At 39.8% G+C, this 22,213-nt stretch overlaps 1 protein-coding gene across 1 annotated transcript; it reads right to left on the minus strand.

Annotated features, from left to right (window-relative positions):
- Positions 1–882: 882 nt before the first annotated feature.
- Positions 883–22,153, minus strand: LOC137498420 (patched domain-containing protein 3-like). The gene is made up of 3 exons (XM_068225907.1): positions 22,037–22,153; positions 17,091–17,199; positions 883–1,942 (listed from the first exon to the last, which is right to left on the minus strand). The coding sequence occupies exons 1-3, from the start codon at positions 22,148–22,150 to the stop codon at positions 1,809–1,811; spliced, it is 357 nt and encodes a 118-aa protein (XP_068082008.1). The 5' UTR covers positions 22,151–22,153; the 3' UTR covers positions 883–1,808.
- Positions 22,154–22,213: the final 60 nt, after the last annotated feature.

The following is a 22,213-nucleotide window of genomic DNA, read 5'->3' on the forward strand; positions in this document are numbered from 1 at the left end:
CTGAAACAGCAGATTAACCAGTGAATCTGTGAAAATAGGAGAGTCAATGTCACTGAAATTGCCATAGAATTCAACAAGTCATTGATCTGCATATAGTGCAATATCATCCATTATGATCTTGACTATAGGATCCAGTGATCATAAATGCACATGGTAGAAGATTTATCAGGAGCGTTTGACTGTTATGCTTGTAAAACAGATGGATTTCTTCATAATGTGACAAGAGACTAATCCCGGATGCATTATTTTGAACTAGAGATAAGAAACAATAAATCAAGTGGAAAAATCTGCTGTTTTTCATCATGAAAAATTCAAGACAATTACATCATCTGGGAAAGCCATGACAATGATCTTTTGGGAAGTCAATGGCCCTATATTGGTGCACTTCTAGGAAAAGGACCAAACTGTGACTAGTGCTGGATATGGTGACATGTTGGTAAGCAAGCTGAAGCTTGACATACAATCAAAATGCTGGGGACTTCTCTCAAAAGGAGTAATGCTGCTTCATGATGATGTTCATTCCCATACACCTGTGAATACAACAGATACAACACATGATCTGAAACCCAAAGTTGTGAAACATCCATCATATAGTATGGAAAACTTAGCAGTGGGTATCATTGGATTTTACGGTAATTTGTTTGAACCTTTGAAAGAACATTTGCAGTGTCAGACGTTTGCAGAGGGTAACAAGATATTGGAGGTGGAGCAAAGTTAGTTGTGGACTACACCAAAAAGTTTCTTTCTTGAGGGCATCTGCAATCTTATGGACTTGCAGAATAAGTGTGTAGCAAAGCAGGTTGACTGTGTTGAAAAATAAGGCAAAAACCTGTTCTGTAAATATCCTTATGAAATGGATATAATAAAATTCCTGTTATTTCATGACTTACCTTTGTAGAATATTTGGAGCAACAGAGCAGCTAGCTGCAAGGTCAATATCTCCAATAATAGAAAGAAATGGCAATGATGAAATAGAAGTATCTTCTCCATGAGTATTTCTTGTAGCTTTTAATACATAGAACTGTATAATATAATAATAAATTAAGAATTATGTTCAATAAAAAAGTTATTCCTGAGATTGCTTGAATCACCTGAATTAATTCATAACATGGTAGGTTTAAGTTTATGAGCCCTACCTGACACTACATGATTTGTCATGTGAAAATTCAACTCTATAGACAACAGAATTCAATCAAATGCTTTCGGGGTGAAAATTTAGCAGCCAAACTTCTAAGATGACATCCTCCTGCCAAATGTTATATATGGAACAAATTCATTTTAATGTTTACTTGCTTTAATATTTTCATTTTATTAATTTTTTGTTATAATTATTATTTATTTTACTTTTATTATTCACACAACATCACCCCTCAGTCAGTATTTATGAGTCTACTATAACAATATGTAGGCTTAGGAAAATCAAACAACATGAATACTTCAAGGTAGAAAGATTTAGTGAAAATGTCAAGGAATGATGTATGATGCATATATTCTACTGGTAGCAGTGGGAACAATAACTGTGCTGAATTGAAGTATGAAGTATTCATGATGAACAGTGCCTATTGCAGTGCTTTCACCTCTGCTTCAAACTCCTACAGTACAGTACAGGACTGCTCTTACATAATATCAGTCTGGACAACACATCAAGTTCTGTCTCTCGAAATAGTTCAATTCTTTAAAAAACACACTTATAACAAACAAGGAATGGCACCGATAACACTCGCTTTTTAAAAGTGAGCACAGATAAATCAATATTTACAGTAAAACTTTAAACATGGCAGTTTTATAAAAACATATTTTAACTTTCTTTAATTATTCACTAAGGAACTAGTTGCTTCTACACATGGGTTATGGTTATCAACTTGTGATGAGGCAGCAGTCTTGGTCAAGGAGTTCTGTTCGATTTCATCAAAATCCTCAGATCTGGTTGTATGGAATCCATCTACAGAAACATGAAATAAACAATTATCCAGTCATCTTCATTAGAATAAAAACAGGTTTGAAATGGACTAGAGGTTTGAGTATTTTTGCATATGAACAGGAAAGTTCAATTTATTTTGGAGAAACATTTGTGATCTATTGCATTATGTAGAAACTTGCTTCTTGTTGAAAAGTTACAATGTATTACAGAGATTTTTTTTTTTAAGTCCTGAAATAACAGAATATTTCACTGCAGCAATTTTAAAACAACATGACAGTAGTAGTGACTGCAAAACATTAATAGCTGTTATGTTATTGTGTTAATATTAAGGAAGTGTACAGATAATAAATAAATGGCGTATGGCTTTTAGTGCCGGGAGTGTCCGAGGACAAGTTCGGCTCGCCAAATGCAAGTCTTTTGATTTGATGCACGTAGGTGACCTGCGTGTCGTGATAAGGATGAAATGATGATGAAGACGACACATACACCCAGTCCCCGTGCCAGCAAAATTAACCAATTATGGTTAAAATTCCCGACCCTGCCAGGAATCAAACCCGGGACTCCTGTGACCAAAGGCTAGCACGCTAACCGTTTAGCCATGGAGTCGGACAGTGTATAGATAACCAAACAACATGGATCAGTGTACAGATAACTAAACAACATGGATCATTTTTTATTTGTCATTGTCATGAAGTAATTAATTTATTTATTAAATTATTAGATACAGCCTGTGGAGGGTCATTTTACACTAATAATAATAACAAGTTTAAATAAGTATAAAAGATAACAATCAGTATAAACAACAATATTAAATATCAACAGTAAATTATTAACAGTATAAGAACAATGACAACAATAGCTGGCAAGGGTCGGTTGCAGAGTTAGGAAGAATAACGGTAGTGGATTGGATGGATGGAAGAAAATGGAAACATGGAGAGGACTTCAAAGGAATCTTTCAATTTTGTGTTTGAAGGATGTGAAAGGCATGAATATGTCAATATCAGGTAGGGACACTGTGGAAAATAGAGCGTTGTTATAAGGGACACATGATGAGTATGCCGGTTCTGCGTTGGGCGGGGGACGGGGGAAACGTGTATAGGGAAGTACAATAACAAACCATTACCAACTACTGGAAAGAAGCGTTCCCTTTTTATGAAAAGGAAACAACACATCACAATCCTCAACATCCTGAACACCCTGAGCAGTCAAACTCTGGTGGAACAACCAGCTGTACTGGTAATCCTAGAGCCATTTGGAAGCCAGATGGTAGCTGTCCTAATGTTTTTATCTCTTGCTTAGTGCAAGTTGCAAATTTGGCGTAGTTTCCACACAAGTCTAGGCCTAAAGTTCTCTTGTAGAAGAGCTACATCTCCCATCCACAATTCTTTCTTCTTCCTAACCTGCTTTACTTCATGATAGCACCTTAGTCGAAGGAGATATTCCCTTTTCCACCCTTTCTCAAAGTTTTCAGTGAGCTTCTATCTCTGTTGTTACACCTTTGTCACATCATGTTCTATTTCAGGCTCTGTCTTACATGTTAGAGATGTCAACTTTCCTTCTGTCAGGAAATGTGAAGGTGTCAAAATCTCAGAGTTATCTTCACAATACTGATTGGACCAGAATTGAGAATGGCCTTGATACCTACAAGGATAGAATTTAATCCTTTTTTCCTCCACTTGAACCTGTCCAAGTATCTAGTTCCCAGAGTTACCTCACAGCATTGTCCAATATCATGTTCTCATAACTTGGAATGTGATGAAGTATGATCTGAGTCACGGTTCTGCCACTTTGGTTTCCACTCCGGATCCATCCAAATAAAGTTGACCAAGTGAGTTGGCCAAGCTGTGAGCTTACATCCGGGAGATAGTGGGTTCGAATCCCACTGTCAGCATTCCTGAAGATGGTTTTCTGTGGTTTCCCATTTTCACACCAGGCAAATGCTGGGGCTGTACCTTAATTAAGGCCACGGTCGCTTCCTTCCAACTCCTAGGTCTTTCCTATCCCATCATCGCCATAAAACCTATCTGTGTCGGTGCGACGTAAAGCCACTAGCAAAAAAACTCTATACCTTCTATCAAGGCAGAGAAAATGCTTATCTGCTGACTGTATTTTCTCCTTTCTGTCTTGCAAAGTAAATATCTCATGGCAGTCTTGAGCCCAGTGGCCTCTGTTCTTGCAGAAAACGCAGTACAGTTTTGGAGAATATTTAGGTTTTGCTTTGTTCTGACAAGATTTGGTGATCACACGAAGAGCAGCTGCTGTAACTGTATAGGTAGCTGTAAGAGAATAATCTCCTCATATATTCTGAGTGTTTGAAGCACTCTCAACTTCCTTCACCAAAGCACTCTCAACTTCTTCATTCAGGAATTACATCAGGCACAAGTTGTTACTTTCTTATATGTTCAACCTTTTAGCATGAATGAAGCAACAAAGATCATCAGGAATGGCTTGAAGGAGTTTCAGTACTAATGTTTTTCCGTTTAAGTCTACATCTTAGCCTATTGCTGAGAGTGCTTGAATCCGCCAATGGTACTCGATGTACATGTCATTTGGAGTATCATAACATATGATCTGTAGATACTCCAGATAATCTAGGTGGAACAGAATAATCCTATTTTTATCATCGTAATGACTTGCAAATATTCTTTATCTGCTCAGAAGTGTTCACTGTTACTGCTATTCCGCCTATCAGATGTTTCATTTCGCCAGCAAGATATCCATGAAGAAACATATGCTTGTTGATACTGATGGACTTTCGGTTTTGCTTTGTTCTAACAAGATTTGGTGTTTACATGCAGAGCAGATGCTGGAGTTGTAATATTCTGAGCTGCCAGTGAAGAAATGACATGGAATGACATTAGTAGATAAAATTAAGTTTAAGTGATGTGTTTAAAAGTATGAAAGATCACAATATGAAGATAAAATTGGAATTCAAGAGGAAGAAGAGTTAGGGATTGGAATAATTTACTGAGGGAGATGTTTGATAAAATTCCAAATTCTTTGAAATTATTTAAGAAAAGACTAGGTAGACAACAGATAAGGAATCTGCTACCAGGGCAACTGATCTAAATGCAGAACAATTGTGACTGATTGATTGATTGATTGATTGAACAGTTTTGTCCACCACAGGCAAAAACTGTTCACAGAAGCGAGGCCCTGCCTCCATATTCCCCATGAAACATTCTAGCCTGATAGTGGGACGTTTCACTTCAGAAGCAACCATAGACAGGACAAGCAGGGCTGACTGAGGACTCGAATCATGTGATCGTCTTTGGTGTTCTTCGTTCAATGAGATTATTAGCCTTGCAAATGCTTTTTTTTTTTTTTTTTTTTTTGCTAGTTGCTTTACGTCGCACCAACACAGATATGTCTTATGGCGACGATGGAACAGGAAAGGTCTAGGAGTGGGAAGGAAGCGGCCGTGGCCTTAATTAAGGTACAGCCCCAGCATTTGCCTGGTGTGAAAATGCGAAACCACGGAAAACCATCTTCAGGGCTGCCGACAGTGGGGTTCGAACCTACTATCTCCCGAATACTGGATACTGGCCGCACTTAAGCGACTGCAGCTATCGAGCTCGGTGCCTTGCAAATGGAACACTTTGCATTTTCAATGTACTCTACACAAACTCTTGTATACTGTAGGTATGGTATTTTGCATCACCAGTCAGGTTGTGGATGGCATCATAAAACTTTCCTGGAGACAATCCTTGAAGTGTACTATTTCATCCATGGCTGTAGAATTAATGCATTTGTTTTATTTGCTTGGAGAAATGGAATGTTAACTTGTGCTTTTTTTGCTTTAATTTATCTAACTGCAGCTGGTCCATCATGATGGATTGATATGGTGATTGGTGTATTTGTCAAGCAGGTTTGTGAATGGTCTGCACAAATTGGAGTTTCATGAGCACCCAGAAGGTAGCTCCAAGTTTTACCGCAGTCTTGATGAAGCCTCCTTAGTGCAATGAGTATCCAGTAGATAGGCTACGTGCAACTCAAGATGTATGCTTGTTATTCATAATAATCAACCTGGCGCTCTCACTGGTACAAACTGCTAAATACAGAATGTCTCACAAGGATGAAATTTCAAAATAACTTTTCAACTAAAGAATACAAATAACAAGGCCAATGACCTAGATGTTAGGCCCTTTTAAACAACAATCATAATAATCATCATCATATATCCATATCGTTATATATCTATAAATATTTTATATTTATTAAGCACAACAAAGCACTGACTATAAGTAACAGTGAGGTCTACTCTACAACAAACTGTCTAAGGATATAAAAAATTTCAAAAGTCATTAAAAGGTCTCTTAGTTAACAGGTGCCTGTATTCCATAAATGAACTATAAATCAGAATGTGTGGTTTTCATTCATATATAAATTAGAATCTATGTTTTTGTTGTATATAGTATATAGCTTAACATTTTCTGATAACTGTAAAGTTCTATAGACAACAAATAAAACTGAAATTTTAAAAAATGGAGTTGAAATTATTCCGGAGATAGTGTGGTGGACAGCGGTGAAATGGGTGGATATAGAAAAGATGGAAGATTAATTTAAAACTTTAAAACTGGTAATATATTTCTTTCCCGGGTCTTTTTCTTTCTTTTCAAACTTTACATTTTGCTAAGCAAATACAAAAATCAGGTACAAAGTCTAGCTCGTGAGCTTGAGTAACAAAACTAGAGTAATGAGATGACAACAATTTAACAACATGAGCTAAAGCTTTCTAGTTACCAATTTAACAAGAGCACCATTGCTCCCTTCAATCAAGGAGACTGAGCTCCAAATATTACACCAGTAGGATGAGCGTCTTTACTCTACCCAATTACTTCCTAGGAGACTATTCTCCAAAATTACAAGTTCCAGGTCTATTAAGGCACCCACCAACATTTAACAAAACCAAACAGTAAACACTGTCTTATATGCTCAACAGTCTGATTTACCTTAAAAGTAAAAACATGAAATTGACTTTAACAGGGGTAACAAGTACCCATACTATGTGGCCTTTGGTAAAAATGAAAGGTTAAAGTTACTGGCCGAAAATCAAAATGTAAGAGGCAAACACTTGCACTCCTTGAAATTCACATGAGAATACTTAAAACCCTGTATAGGCTAAGCCTATACTACGGAGGTGACTAAATGGAGAGACAGTTTACAAAATTAAGAAATAGATTGAAAGATTACAAAATCATAGTCACCTCAATATCAAGTTGAGAGGAAATACAAGAGGGTTCCTCACTCTTTATACACTAAGTTCGGTTATGTTCTAAAGACTTGTTTGAGAATTTACACTGAGAAATAAAAGTTACATTGTGAAAGAAATTTGAAACCTTCCCCTCGAGGTAGCTTTCAAAGACTATTACATTGTTAAACAGAATCTGCCATTACCTTTAGCTGGTGGACCTCCCGAAGATGGAAGAGGCAGCCCTTCCCCCTGCCTCCGCTATGAACATACTCTAAACCTCTTGACTGGAGAGATCACAAAGACAACATGGCCCAAAATGTCCCAGCTTTTATAGCGGAAAGGAAGGTTCCAAATTTATCTGGGCCAAAATCCTGACACACCCTCAATTCCCATTGGACAATCAAATTAATATCAAAATTTTCTCATTGGTTACTTAAACAAATGTACAAAATTCCCTATTGGTCATAATCTTAAGTTGGCGGGAAGAGATAGAAGTGTTGAAAACTTTAAAATACCAAAAGTACTCAATAAACAATTCAGCTTAGGAAACCTTGACACACAAAATTGCTTCAAAAATTAATAGCTCACACCAGAGGGCGCATCTAAGTTGATAGTAGAGACTTCTGTCGAAAAACGTTCAAACTTCTTCCACTAGAAATTTCAAGGTTTACGTTGCAGATGGACTTCTACAAGGCGCTAGTTTTAAATGCACGGGGTGGGTGTACCTCCGGTACAGACCTCCACCCCCTAAAGTCCTTTCACAGTTGTCACAGTTTTGAAATTTTACTTTATAGAAAAATTTTGAATTTGAAGACTGAAGTCAGAAAATTTCTTGATGGAGAGTTCATTTATAAGTTATTTTGCAGCAAATAAGTCTTGAAGTGTTCATGAAGACGTAGAAGTCCAGTAAGTATAGTCCAAGTTTGACGGCATAAGTGGCCGCCACTGCCAATGCCAGGATGGGGTCCCCCAGACCCCCCAAGTACACTCAGATACAACTCTCCCGCTACTTTGAGAGGGGTAGCCATGGTGATGGTCACCATGGACCAGTTATTGAAGCACTGCCCAATGATGAATAGATGGTTGTGGCACCGCACCTCAGCCCTTGCCACTAATGATGGTGCTCAGGTTTGTCGTCATGAAGGAGACTGGACCAGAGCGGGGTGGGCCCTTATCCCACGCCAGCATCAGTCACCAGTTGTTGTGGCCCGGCCGCAGATGACAATTAGGGCACTGAGACAATAATTTATTGGGCAACAGTGACTGTTTTTATGTAGAGAGCGAGTTTCTTTGTATTTCTGTTGGAGGTGCAGATAAGGCAGGCGGCATCGAGGATGAGTGTGTGAAATGCAGGCTCGGTTTTGAAGGCAGGGGCAAGGTAATGACAGACGGGAACTGAAGAAAAATCTTATGAGAGGAAGGTTGTACATAATTTGCTAAGGTCACAAAAACATATCTTAGGTATATTGCAATTTTAACAGGGAAAAAGGCCTCAACATTCTACTTATATAGATTAATATTCCAAGTTGCAAAGGAAAGAGGTATAACTACTTTCTCACTGCCATGATTTAGTGGCCTACAGTGAAAAACAAGGGCTTTCATATGGGCTTTACTTGTGACAAATGAACCCTAAAAATTCTTTCTGCAGCTGGATTGCTCACTAAAAAGGTGACCGCAGTTAAGAAATCAAAATAATACACGGTCCATGAAATCTGGGGGCAACATGACCTGCTCTCCTACCTTTAAATTGGTGGGTCTCCGTCCACGAACATATTTCTCTCTAACCTTCTCATGAGAAGCCTTAAGGTTACTTTTAGCCTTCTTCCACAGGTCCCTGATTTTCTCGGGATCTACTGTCTCTAGCAATATTTCATTACTGGACCATAAATTAGACAATGGCGTATTAGGAATAAACTTAAACATGAGAGAGGTAGGAGTAAAGTTGTGTGACTAGTGAACAGCCGAATTTAGCGTAAAAGATAAACAATGCAGAGAAGTATCTCATCTAGAATGGTCAACATGATGAAAAGCGATCAAAGCCAATCGAAATTTATGATTAACCCGCTCAGCCAGAGCAGGCTGAGGATAATAAGCGGAAGTAGTTACATGGGATATGGATAAGTCAAAACAGAAGTTTTGAAATAAATTAGATCTGAATGCCTTAGCATTTTTGGAGACTATATATTGACAAAGACCAAAAGAAGCAAAAATAGTATTAAGGCAAGAAATGGTAGATTGAACGGTAGCCAGTTTAGTCTGAAATAACCATGAAAATCTGGTGAAACCATCTACACACACATAAGGATGAATTTGTTCCCGTTCCCCTTAGATTGAGGGAAGGTCCAACGTAATCTATATAGAAACGCTCCATAGGGTGAGATGCTTGATGAGATGACAATAGCCCCAGCTTAGTAGACAAGGTGGGCTCACTAAGCAAGCAAGCTTTACAGGCTTTAACCATTTCCCTGATTTTTTCTCTGGCTTTGAAGATGCCTAAATGCCCCCCTAATGGGGTCTCATGATAATACTTGAGATCACAGAGACAATAACAGCTAGAACAACTACGTTCATCTTCTGATCATGCCTCGAAGTGCAACACAGAGCCCCATTCCTCAGCATATAAGGGACAACATATTCCCCAGAAGAAAGGGTTTCCATAATAGGAGCCAGCACTGGATCTTACCGTTGATATTCCTTGATGTCACGAAATAACATAGGGGCATCAATCAAAATAGCACCAACACAAGAAGGTACAGAAATGGAAGGAGAAGAACTTTCCTCCTGTTCAATGGACTCAACGTCACCAGAAAACATGCAGCTTAATCCATCTGCGATCACATTCTCAGAACCCCTAATGTGTCGCACGTCGAATTGAAAAGCTAAAATACAACGGGCGAAATGACCAGTATGATGGGGCCTACCTAAAACCCAACTTAAAGCCTAATTGTCAGTTTCTAACTCAAATTTAACATGTTCCAAATACAGGTGGAACTTCTCCAAGGCAAACAGGACTGCGAGTCCTTCTAGTTCATAGATGGAGTACTTGGCTTCTTGGGCCGATAAGGTCCTAGATGCATAGGCAATAGGCCTCCTCCCAAGTTCAGTTTCTTGAAAGACAGCAGCAACAGCAGATGAAGAGGCATCTGTTTGAACTATGAATTTCTTAGAGAAATCAGGCATAGCTAAGATTGGTGCATTACAGAGAGCTAACTTAAGATCTTCGAATGCAACTTGATGCGATGGTCCCCATTCGAACTTGACACCTTACCTACAAAGTGGGTTTAGGGGCGCCACCCTATTAGCAAAGTTGGGGATACATTTCCTGAAGAAATTCACCATGCCTATGAACCTAGCAATTCCTTTAACGTCCTTAGGATGCTTGAAGTCACAAATAGCCTGCGTTCTAGAATGATCGATAGAAACTCCATCGGGTGACACAATATGCCCTAAGAAAGACATAGAAGGCTTAGCAAAAGCTACTTAACTGCCAACCCAGCCTTACAAAGGTGATGTAGGTCTTCCTTAAGATGATCTAAGTGTTCTTCAAAGGTTTCAGAAATCACCTTGACATCGTCAACATAATGGTACAGATATTCGAACTTGATGTCAGAGAAGAGCCCATCCAGCAGTCTGGTAAGGACAGTCGCACTCGTGGGGAGCCCGAAAGGCACGCAGTTGTATTCAACAAATTCCAATCAGTAGCAAAAGCTGTCAGATGTTTGGATTCTTCCACCAGAGGAATCTGATTATACGCTTGGTTAAGATCTAAGATCAGGCCGATGACCTTTGATGTTAAGCCCCTTTAAACAACAAGCATCATCAAGATATAAGATGGTGATGAACTTAGCCTTACGAAACAATGAAAAACATGAATGAAGATCTGGATGGGATACTGACTGCAACATGACCTTACGGTTTAAAGCCCTGTAATCAATGACAGGCCTGAAACCCCAAGCTAGAAGAAAGATGGGCGATGTATACGCCAACTCTGAAGGTTGAATAATGCCATCCTTCAACATTTGACCGATGATCTCCTTAAGAGCCTTCATTTTAGGTGGAGATAGCCTATACGGGAATAGAATCCATTACCTCAATTTTATATTCAATTAGGTCAGTGACACCAAGGGTTTCCGAAAAAACATTGGGAAAAGACTGACATAACCTTTGAATACTCTCAGCCTGGTCCTCAGGTAGATGTCTAAGATCTAACAACATCTCACTCTGGGTAGGCGAAATAGATAAAGGCAAAGCAGAAGTACATTTAAGAGAGGAATTTCCACGTTACTATTAAATTTGCTCTGAAGACCAGAATCAAAAATGAAATCGGCCCCCAATATTACAGGGCAAGACTAACTGTTTAGCAACAAACAACTTAATTTTCCAAGTAAATTTTGAAATGTGAACTTTAGCAAAAATGAAGCCTAAAATTTGTCGAAACACATTTGATAGAAGACAAACATTAATCTGGAAATTTACAGCAGGCTTTCAATTTATAGTACCACTCCTCAGAAATAATGGAGCTAACACTTCCTGAATCTAATAGCGCAGTGACAGGTTCATTATTTACCTCAATTTTAAGAAATGGCATGAACCCTAGGGTTTCAGAAGCAATTTATAAGGCATTCACTTGGGCCGTCAAAGGATAAATTAGAGAGGGTATCTTCTTTGAAGGGTTTGATGCCCGATGTAACGTGGGCTGAGCCTCGTGAAGCTGAACTTGGTGACTCAGCCGGTGGTGCTAGTCACTTCCTATCATCTAAGTTAGTGGAGGCAGCACCAGAAGTAGAACAGGAAGGTGTGCTGTTAGGTGAAGTACAATTTTTGGCCAGGTGGGAGAACGACCTGCACTTAAAACAACCCTGGGACGGGCCTGCTCCATTCCTAGTTCCACCAGTTTTTACAAGGAGACACTTATTGTGAAGATAATCTACCGATCTGCACGCATAACACTTACGTGGAGGGAAGATTCGGCGAGGTGATGGCCGAGAACTGTTAGATGACGGAGGGGGCTCCCTAGCGACTGTTAAGGTGTCAGCGTACCTTACTCCCTCGGCTGACACTGCCATTGTCTCAAGTTCAGAGAAGGTTTGAATTTGAGAAGCAAAACATAAGTACGACCTGTATGATGGAGAAATTCCTTCGACAATGGTCTGTATGACTTGATTTTTAGGAAAATGAAGAGTGAATACCCTCGTATAGAACTTTATGTCTTGGATGAAATCTGCCAAATTCTCGTCCAACCTTTGGACTCGGAAGTAGTACTTCTGTATTAAAGATGACATAGCTCCAGCTGGAATGAAGTTAGCCATGGAAGTCTTCAATAGAACATCTGTCAGCTATTGCTTTCACAATTTTGTCTGAGAGGACGCCTACAGAATACGAGAATATTTGGAGAAATTACGAATGAGACAGAGCGAACACCAAAGCATGATCCTGAAATTCAACTAGGAATCTCAGAAATGGAATTACATCGTTAGTTGAATTTACTGAAAATTTGGAGATGCCCTTAAACAACATGGCTAAGCAGTGGGGTAAGCTGCTAAAACCTGGTGAAATAATAGGGGACAGCATTGGAGTTTGAGGGGGTTCAAAAGCTGCATTACTAATAAAGAAAGGTGGAAGTTGTTTTAGATGATCAGATACTTGTTCCGATGTGGTAGTTGTTTGTTGTGTAACCACAGATTTCCTACTCTCAGCAGACCTACTAGAATCCTTTACCTTAGTTAAGTTTACAGTTTGAATATCGTCACTTTTAGCACTAGCGGCCCCAGCCAACAATTGACTAACCCTATTAGACATGTCAGAAAGGTGTTCCACTAAATTACTAGCTTCCTTAGCATGATCATCCTTTAGTTTCAGAGACAATAGGTCCCTAGCCCTATTGTAAAAATGGAGCAATCTGGCTTGAACGCACTTAAACTGATTGGTAGAAGGGTCACTTACTTCAAAGAAACTTACAACAGGTGCTAGCTCAGTGGTATTGTCAGTGATAGTGGACAGAGCCTCATCAATATTCTTCTCCCCAAATACTGGGATACAGATGAGAAACTCTAAAGATTATTTAAGTTTCATAATATCTGCCGCAACCATGCCGCCAGACTGGACCTTCCTAATTGAAAGTTCATAAATTAATTCCTCCTTGCGCAAGTACCCTGGTGCAAGGGCTTCTGGAGTACTTAACAAGTGTTGATTTCGTGGAACATCTTTTTTAAGGTAGTTTTGAAACAGAGCAAAGATACACTCAGATCGAGAAGGAAGGCCTCGCCATCACTTGGGCTTGTGAGAAATTCAACACATTCTTACGTGGTCGGAACTTCAAGATTGAGACAGACCATAGGCCACTGGTCCCTCTTCTATCAACAAAATATCTGGTGAATATCCCTCTGCAAATTCAGCATTCAAGATGCAACTTATGAGATACTGTTTCATTATTGAATACAAGCCTGCAAGTCAACTTTACACAACAGACTGCTTATCACGTGTACCCATCAACGAGAATTAAGATGATCTTAATGAGCAGGTCGAGAACTCCATCAACTTAGTTACTGAGAACAAACTACCAGCCTCTGAGTCTAAAATGAAGGAAACTGCTGAAGCTCAACAACAAGATAACGAATCTTCAAAACTACCTTAAAGTTATTTATCAAGATTATTTTTCAAGAAGATGACGAATTTCAGGAAATTAAGCATTTGGTACAAGAAGGTTGGCCAGAGTTTATCAAGAACATATCAATTGAAATATGTTAGTGGCATCCTTATCGCCACAAGATGAATGTCGTTGGAGGTTTTCTATGCCAAGGCTGTCGGATTATTATTCCCCGACACGTGTTACGTACCCACCTAATCCAACTCTTCCAAAGAATGCATCGAAACCCCTGTTGGTCCTTGGGTCAAAATCGGTATTGATTTTTTTTAAAACTGACCATCACAAATACATTGTTGTTGACTATTATTCGCGTTATATTGAACTAGCACATGTTAACACTAACAACAAGCAAACTCGTCACCACGTGCAAAATGATTTTTGCTAGATTCGGCATACCGATGGAAGTCTCCTCCGACTAAGGCAAGCAGTTTGTCAGTGATGAATGGAAGAAATTTGCCAGTGAGTATGGGTTTAAAATCAGCATTAGTAGCCCATATCATCATCAAAGCAATGGGGAGGCAGAGAGAGTTTGTTAAAACACTCAAGCAGTTCTTGAACAAGAATCCCGAACACTCAAGCAGCTCTTGAACAAGAATCCAGCTGATCCATTTCTGGCACTGTTATCGTACAGATCAACTGCCAATACATCAGGCTACAGTCCTGCTGAACTATTAATGGTTAAGTGCGGCAAGTATCCAGTATTCGGGAGATAGTAGGTTCAAACCCCACTGTCGGCAGCCCTGAAAATGGTTTTCCGTGGTTTCCCATTTTCACACCAGGCAAATGCTGGGGCTGCACCTTAATTAAGGCCACGGCTGCTTCCTTCCCATTCCTAGCCCTTTCCTGTCCCATCGTCACCATAAGACCTTTCTGTGTCGGTGCGACGTAAAGCAACTAGCAAAAAAAAAAAAAACCTATTAATGGGACAGAAATTAGGAGCATAATTGCCTACATTGCCTGCTATGTTACAACCACAGCTTATTGACCATGATGAGTTCTTACCTTGGGACTCATCCCATCGTCAATATCAAGCAAGTGATTATGATAAACGTCAACATTCCACTGCAGAAAAACCATATGAACCTGGTATTCGAGTTTTCATCACAGATGGCCAGTCAGAAGGAATGGTGGCTAGTAGAGCTGATTCCCCTCACTCAGTCATAGTGGAGGTGCCACAAGGAACACTCTGTTGAAATGAAACCAAGCTCCGTCCACTGAGAGAAGGATCACCTGTAGTAACTAGCCTGAACAACCAGTGACATCTTTGTTCACTCAACCTGATGTTGACACCATATCCTGTTCTAGATATGGAAGAGCATATAAAATGCCAGCCAGGTTTCATAACAATTAGTGAACTTAAGAGGGGAGGTGTACTGTAATATAATGCTCCAGGCACTCTCCTACTCTAGGATTTACTTTGTGTGTTCGGTGAGGACCAGCGCAAGTGATGTATCATGATGATAGAGGATCTCTTGGACAGTAGTTGTGAGCTTCATGTGTATGCGAGACAGTGTACCAGTTAGTATAATCACATATAGATATATGCAATGTTCTATTAAAGTGTCAGTGACATTAGAATCTTCATTTGAATAACTAGAGTTCACTACAATAAGAAAAGGATCATTCATTAAAAATTATGAACAAATTTGACACCTGACTGACTGATAGTTATAGAAAGACTAATTTCTTCCAATTTTATCTCTGGAATTTTTTTAGGGCTTGTATTTGCATAATAATTCCAGAAGTTAGTGTGTGTAAATCCATTGATAAAACAATGATAAATTATTTCGTAAAACTATTCACTGTAGTGAGAGAAAAAATAAAAGGATGTGTTAAGTTTAAATGAAGGGGTAATGAAAATTAACATAATACAGATTCATGCTAATTCTTGATGTGCTAAAATCTACTTTTCTAAAAAAAAGGAACAGGAAACATACAATATAATTACACTATGTGATCAAAAGTATCTGGACACCTGGCTGAACATGACGTACAAGTTCGTGACGCCCTCCATTGGTAATGCTGGAATTCAATATGGTGTTGGCCCACCCTTAGCCTTGATGACAGCTTCCACTCTCGCAGGCATACATTCAATCAGTTGCTGGAAGTTTGCTTGGGGAATGGCAACCCATTCTTCATGGAGCGCTGCACTGAGGAGAGGTAGCGATGTCGGTCGGTGAGGCCTGGCACGAAGTCGGCGTTACAAAACATCCCTAAGGTGTTCTATAGGATTCAGGTCGGGACTCTGTGCAGGCCAGTCCATTACACAGATGTTATTGTCATGTAACTGCTCTGCCACAGGCTGTGCATTATAAACAGGTGCTCGATCGTGTTGAAAGATGCAATCGCCATCCCCGAAGTGCTCTTCAACAGTGGGAAGCAAGAAGGTGCTTAAAACATCAATGTAGGCCTGTGCTGTGATAGTGCCACGCAAAACAACAAAGAGTGCAAGCCCCCTCGATGAAAAGCACGACCACACCATAACACCACTGCCTCCGAATTTCACTGTTGGCACTACACACGCTGGCAGATGACGTTCACCGGGTATTCGCCATACCTACACCCTGCCGTCAGATCGTCACATTGTGTACCGCGATTCATCACTCCACACAACTTTTTCCACTGTTCATCGTCCAATGTTTACGCTCCTTACACCAAGTGAGGCGTCGTTTGGCATTGACCTGCGTGATGTGTGGCTTATAGGCAGCCTCTCGATCATGAAATCCAAGTTTTCTCACCTCCCGCTGAACTGTCATAGTTCTTGGAGTGGATCCTGATGCAGTTTGGAATTCCTGTGTGATGGTCTGGATAGATGCCTGCCTATTACACTTTACGACCCTCTTCAACAGTCGGCGGTCTCTGTCAGTCAACAGATGAGGTCGGCCTGTATGCTTTCGTGCTGTACGTGTCCCTTCATGTTTCCACTTCACTGTAACATCAGAAACAGTGGACCTAGGGATGTTTAGGAGTGTGGAAATCTGGTGTACAGACTTCTAACACAAGTGACACCCAATCGGCCGACCACGTTCAAAGTCCGTGAGTTCCGCAGAGCGCCCCATTCTGCTCTCTCACAATGTCGAGTGACTACTGAGGTCGCTGCTAAGGAGTACCTGGCAGTAGGTGGCAGTACAATGCACCTAAGATGAAAAACGTATGTTTTTGGGGGTGTCCGGATACTTTTGATCACATAGTGTATATAGAAAAGGAATGAATAATGAAGTGGAAGGAGTGACAGGAGAATAAGAAGAGCAGGAGAAAGAAGAAGATGAAGTATATTTAATGACTGATTCATATTCTTAGTATAATTCCACAGAAAGCACTTGAATTACCTTTGACCTGAGGGACAGGTTTCCTTTCTTCTGGTCCAAACCAACTAAGCACAACTGGAAGGAAGAACAATCCATGGAATACTCCAAATACCACAACACCAGTGAACAGCTGGAAGATAAAGAAATATATCATCTTACTTCCTCAAAGTGTAATACAAGCAAAGTGGAGGCTGTGAAAGTAAAAAAAAACTACTACTACTACTACTACTGCTGCTACTACTACCACCACCACCACCACCACCAGGACCTGTGCTGCTACACAGCATGTATTATAAATAGGTCAGATAACGTGACTCGATATAAAATTGCTCCTGTGCTGCCTGGGTACTTTTTTGAACATTTAAGTTTAGGATTTGTATTACCAGTAAATTATGTGTGAAGTGAATTTTGCATATCTGTCTTTAATGTGATGATGAACAATATTTTACAAACTTGTTTTATATTGCACCGACACATATAGGTCCATAGTGACGATGGGATAGGTAATGCCTAGCAGCGAGAAGGAAGCTACCAAGGCCTTAATTAAAGTACAGACCCCAGAATTTAAATGGAGTGAAAATAGGAACACGGAAAACCACCTTCAGAGCTACTGACAGTGGGGCTTGAATCCGCTCTCTCCCGATTGCAAGCTGCCAGGTACGCGACCCAAACCGTGCAGCCGCTCGCTTGGCTTTTACAAAATATTTTATAGCTTTAGAGTTATTGTTGTGTGTTTAATTTAAAGTTTTAGTTTTGAATTACCTTATTTCAAGTGGAACTTTGTCCTTTTGGCAGCCCAGATCGTCTGGGAAGTAGTTGATCCTTTCAAATAATAAAAGTAAGTAAGTAAGTAAAGTAAGTAAACTCGTGTCCTCATCCCGCGGTGGTGCAGCTCTTTTCAGGCACACCCCCGATGGAGGTGAGCTGCATGTACCATTTCAACCAAATACCAGCCCTCCTGCCATTCTTAAATTTCTGGCAGTACCGGGAATCGAACCCAGGCCCCCGAGGACGGCATCTAATAACACTAACCGCTACGCTACGGAGGCGGACATAAAAGTAAGTGATATGTATTTATATGTCATGATGTCATGCTACAGATATTATGTACACAATTCCAGCTTCCATTAGAACTGTCACCAGTCAGCTAAGCAAACCCAAAAACTGTATGTGAAATACTCTCGACAAACCACAAGTTCATGACTGACCACTCAGTTATGTAGTCTACAGCAAGGAGAAATCATACCAGACAGTGCATGCATGTGTGTTCTTTAGAATTCCTATCACACACATGGCCAGCAGTGAACCAGCAGGTGGCCTTGAAGTACTGGTGAGCGCTTTAGCCAATCAGAATGCTACATTTTTCTTTCATAATTTAAAAATATACAGGAAGAAATTTATATGCTTTTAAAAACACTGTGCAAATCTACAGGTTAAGAGCCTTGTCAGAATGCTTTATGATGTCAATCTGTTCAGCTATTCTCTCAAACTTGCTGTCACAAAAACACTAAATATATAGATAATAATAATAATAATAATAATAATAATAATAATAATAATAATAATAATAATAATAATAATAATAATAATAATAATAATAATAATAATAATAATAATAATAATAATAATAATAATAATAATAACAGCACTGAGCAAGTTGGCCATGTGGTTAGGGGCACGCACCTGTGACCTTGCATTTGGGAGATGGTGGGTTCGAACCTCACTGTCGGCAGCCCTGAAGATGGTTTTCCGTGGTTACCCATTTTTCACATCAGGCAAATGCTGCAGCTGTAATTAAATTAAGGCCATGGCCACTTCCTTCCCACCCCTAGCTCTTTCGTATCGCATCATCACCATAAGACCTATCTGTATCAGTATGACATAAAATAACTTGTAACAGAAAATCAGTGATTTATTAATGAATGTATGTTATTACTATCAGTTCAGCAATATTTGTATAATAATTTCCATTTCTTATTTCAGAGAGAACAGAACCAAACAAATAGCCACGGCAAAAGAAATGGGCATTGGCACATATTTCGAGGGATGTAGTGTGAAAGAAGCAAATTATGGATGAAGTTGATTTGAGTGTGAAATGTACTATTTTCCCAAAATAGAGCTAAATTACATATTAATGAGACATTCTAGTATATAATAAGAAGATTGCCATGATGAGTGTGTGTGTGCAACAATTTTTCACTAGCCTTACTTCAAGCTGATTATTATACACTGCTTGACAAAAAAATTAAGCAGCCAGAAGGAGTGGTTGAAAGTGAATGAAACTACATTTGCTGAAAGACCATGTGCCTTTATTGAAATGATTACAATATGGGATGAAAGAAACAAGGCTATTGGCAGTTACAGGTGGAATGTTTGTGCCAGGTCAGTAGGGTGTCACACCACACCTGTCCGCAATGCATGCCCTTGTGCAGTTCAGAATGATGTCAAACAGCCTTTGGATCCTCTTCGGAGGTATGTTCATCCAAAGTTGTTGCAGCTGACCCTCCAGATCCTGCAGGTTGGTACTGGGATGGAGTCCCCTTCCAATGTCATCCCACATGTGTTTAATGATGGAGAGTTCTGGGGATCTTGCTGGCCACGGGAGAACCTCAACATGCTCCAGGCAGTCCATAGACACACATGCTATGTGTAGACGTGCATTATCTTGTCGGAACACTGTGCCAGGGTGCTGTGCGCAGGCAGAATGTCTGTGACAAATCATGTGTCGTCAAAAGTCTGCCGAAGCACTATTAGAGGTGACCTGAATGCATATCCTACGGCTCCCCACACCATGATGCCAGGGATTACGCTGATGTGTCTTTCCACAATATGGGCAACACCTGCCCTCGATGCCACCAAGCCCGCACACGATGGTCATCGAAGGTTATGGAGAAGTGTTACTCATCACTGAACATGATGCAACACCAGTCATCCTCTGTCCATGCCTCCCAGGCAAGGCACCACTCTAAACGCAGGTGTTGGTGTTCTGGTGTCAATGGCAACCAACGCACGGGGCGGTAGGACCCCAATCCGGCGGATGAAAATCGTCGAGACACTGTGTGGGAACTCGCAGGATGTTGTAGAGTTTCTAGTACATGTTCACGGATGGCAGGTGCCGAAGTTATGAGATCCCACAATACTCGGCGCACCATATGACGGTCCTCCCTCGGGGTGGTCTTTTCTTGGTCAACCCGAAACTGCAAGACATGATTGGGTGCCCTTATGTACCCACTGAGTCCAACATTGGGCCACTGTGATATCTGAATGGCCCACATGCCTGGCAATTGCATGATACAACCAACCAGCCTCATACAGTCCCACTATGAGGCCTCTGTCAAATGCTGTCAAGTGGTGGATAGGCTGTCTAACGTGTCTGCGAGGCTTCGCACGTGCTTCGTACATGCTTTGTACTGTACGTAGTCCTCTATGCACATCTTGCTTAACTGTCTGACTCACAGCAGTTGACTGGTAACAACTTAAAAACAACAGGACGGTGCCATCACAAATGCACACTGGTGGGCGTTCTACACATTACAGATCCTTGTAAATCTAATCATTTACTCGCACATCAATGGTATGCACGTATACTGAAATGGGATAATATTGGACCACTCCTTCTGCATACTTAACCTTTTCTGGTCAGGCAGTGTATAAGTCCATTAGGACTATGCAAAGTACTTAGAGGTGTGCACTTGCCTTCCTTTATGTTCATATTTCTTTCATTCTGACTTCAGACCAGGTTGTTCCAGTCTTCTTCTTTGGTTTTTCCTCTTGGTCAACTTGACATTTGTAAATTTTGGATCTGAAGTTTACCCTGTTTTGGACCTCTGCTGGTATAATTCTTGCCAGTTTCAAATATTTTTTTATTTTTTCAAATTCCATTTCATTGTGTCTGTTTTGGCTTTACTGCTATTTTCATAGAATTGGACTATTTGTCTGGTAAGTTTTTCTGGTTGCATTATTTTAATATATCTATAGAATCATAGCGTGTGTGGATATTTGTGTATTGTTTGATTTCCTGTCTGCCTCGAAGTTGGTATTGTCTGTCAAATTTTGGGCTTAGAATTTTTCTTACGATTTTGCATTCCTTTTCCCCAGTGTCTTCAACGTCTGCTTTCCTGTTCATAATTAGCATTTCTGATTCATAAAGACATTCTGGTTTAATGACTGTATTATAATATCTTAGTTTTGTATGCTTGGAGATATATTTTCTGTTATAGATATCTTGGGTTAGTCAATATGCAGTTTCCATCTTTTGGCACCTAATTTGTAGGATTCCAGCAAGATATAGCAGATATCCTGGATTCAGGAGGTCAAATGGACTGTATCGCGACTAACCTATCTAAGGCATTTGATAGGGTAGATCATGGGAGACTACTGGCAAAAATGAGTGCAATTGAACTAGACAAAAGAGTGACTGAATGGGTGGCTATATTTCTAGAAAATAGATCTCAGAGAATTAGAGTAGGTGAAGCTTTATCTGTCCCTGTAATAATTCAGAGGGGAATTCCTCAAGACAGTTTTATTGGACATTTATGTTTTCTTATATATATCAATGATATGTGTAAAGAAGTGGAATCAGAGATAAGGCTTTTTGCAGATGATGTTTTTTGGTACAGAGTAATAAATAAGTTACAAGATTGTGAGAAACTGCAAAATTACTTTGATAATGTTGTGAGATGGCAGTATGATGATAAACGGGGTTAAAAGTCAGGTTGTAAGTTTCACAAAGAGCAAAAGTCCTCTCAGTTTTAATTACTGCGTTGATGGGGTGAAAGTTCCTTTTGGGGATCATTGTAAGTACCTAGGTTTTAATATAAGGAAAGATCTTCATTGGGATAATCACATACTGAGGAATGATTGCTTTTATCAAATTACAAAATCCACGCGAGCGAAGCTGCAGGTAATTGCTAGTAAAATAATAAACAGCCTAATACTTCATGATCATGAAAAAAGAATTACATTACCTTAAAGAACGTGACGAAAAGGTAAGAATCACTAAATCCTAGTAATGCAAATGCTAGGAATGTGCTCATGCCTCCATTGAAAATTGCAGATCCAATTAGGCTGACAGTTTTCATGGCTCTTTCTGAAAATGAAGAAAAGTGTTATTATACTAAATTTCATGCCTATATTACATTGTA

This window comes from Anabrus simplex, chromosome 2 (genome assembly GCF_040414725.1).
Source record: "Anabrus simplex isolate iqAnaSimp1 chromosome 2, ASM4041472v1, whole genome shotgun sequence".
Classification (NCBI taxonomy): domain Eukaryota; kingdom Metazoa; phylum Arthropoda; class Insecta; order Orthoptera; family Tettigoniidae; genus Anabrus; species Anabrus simplex.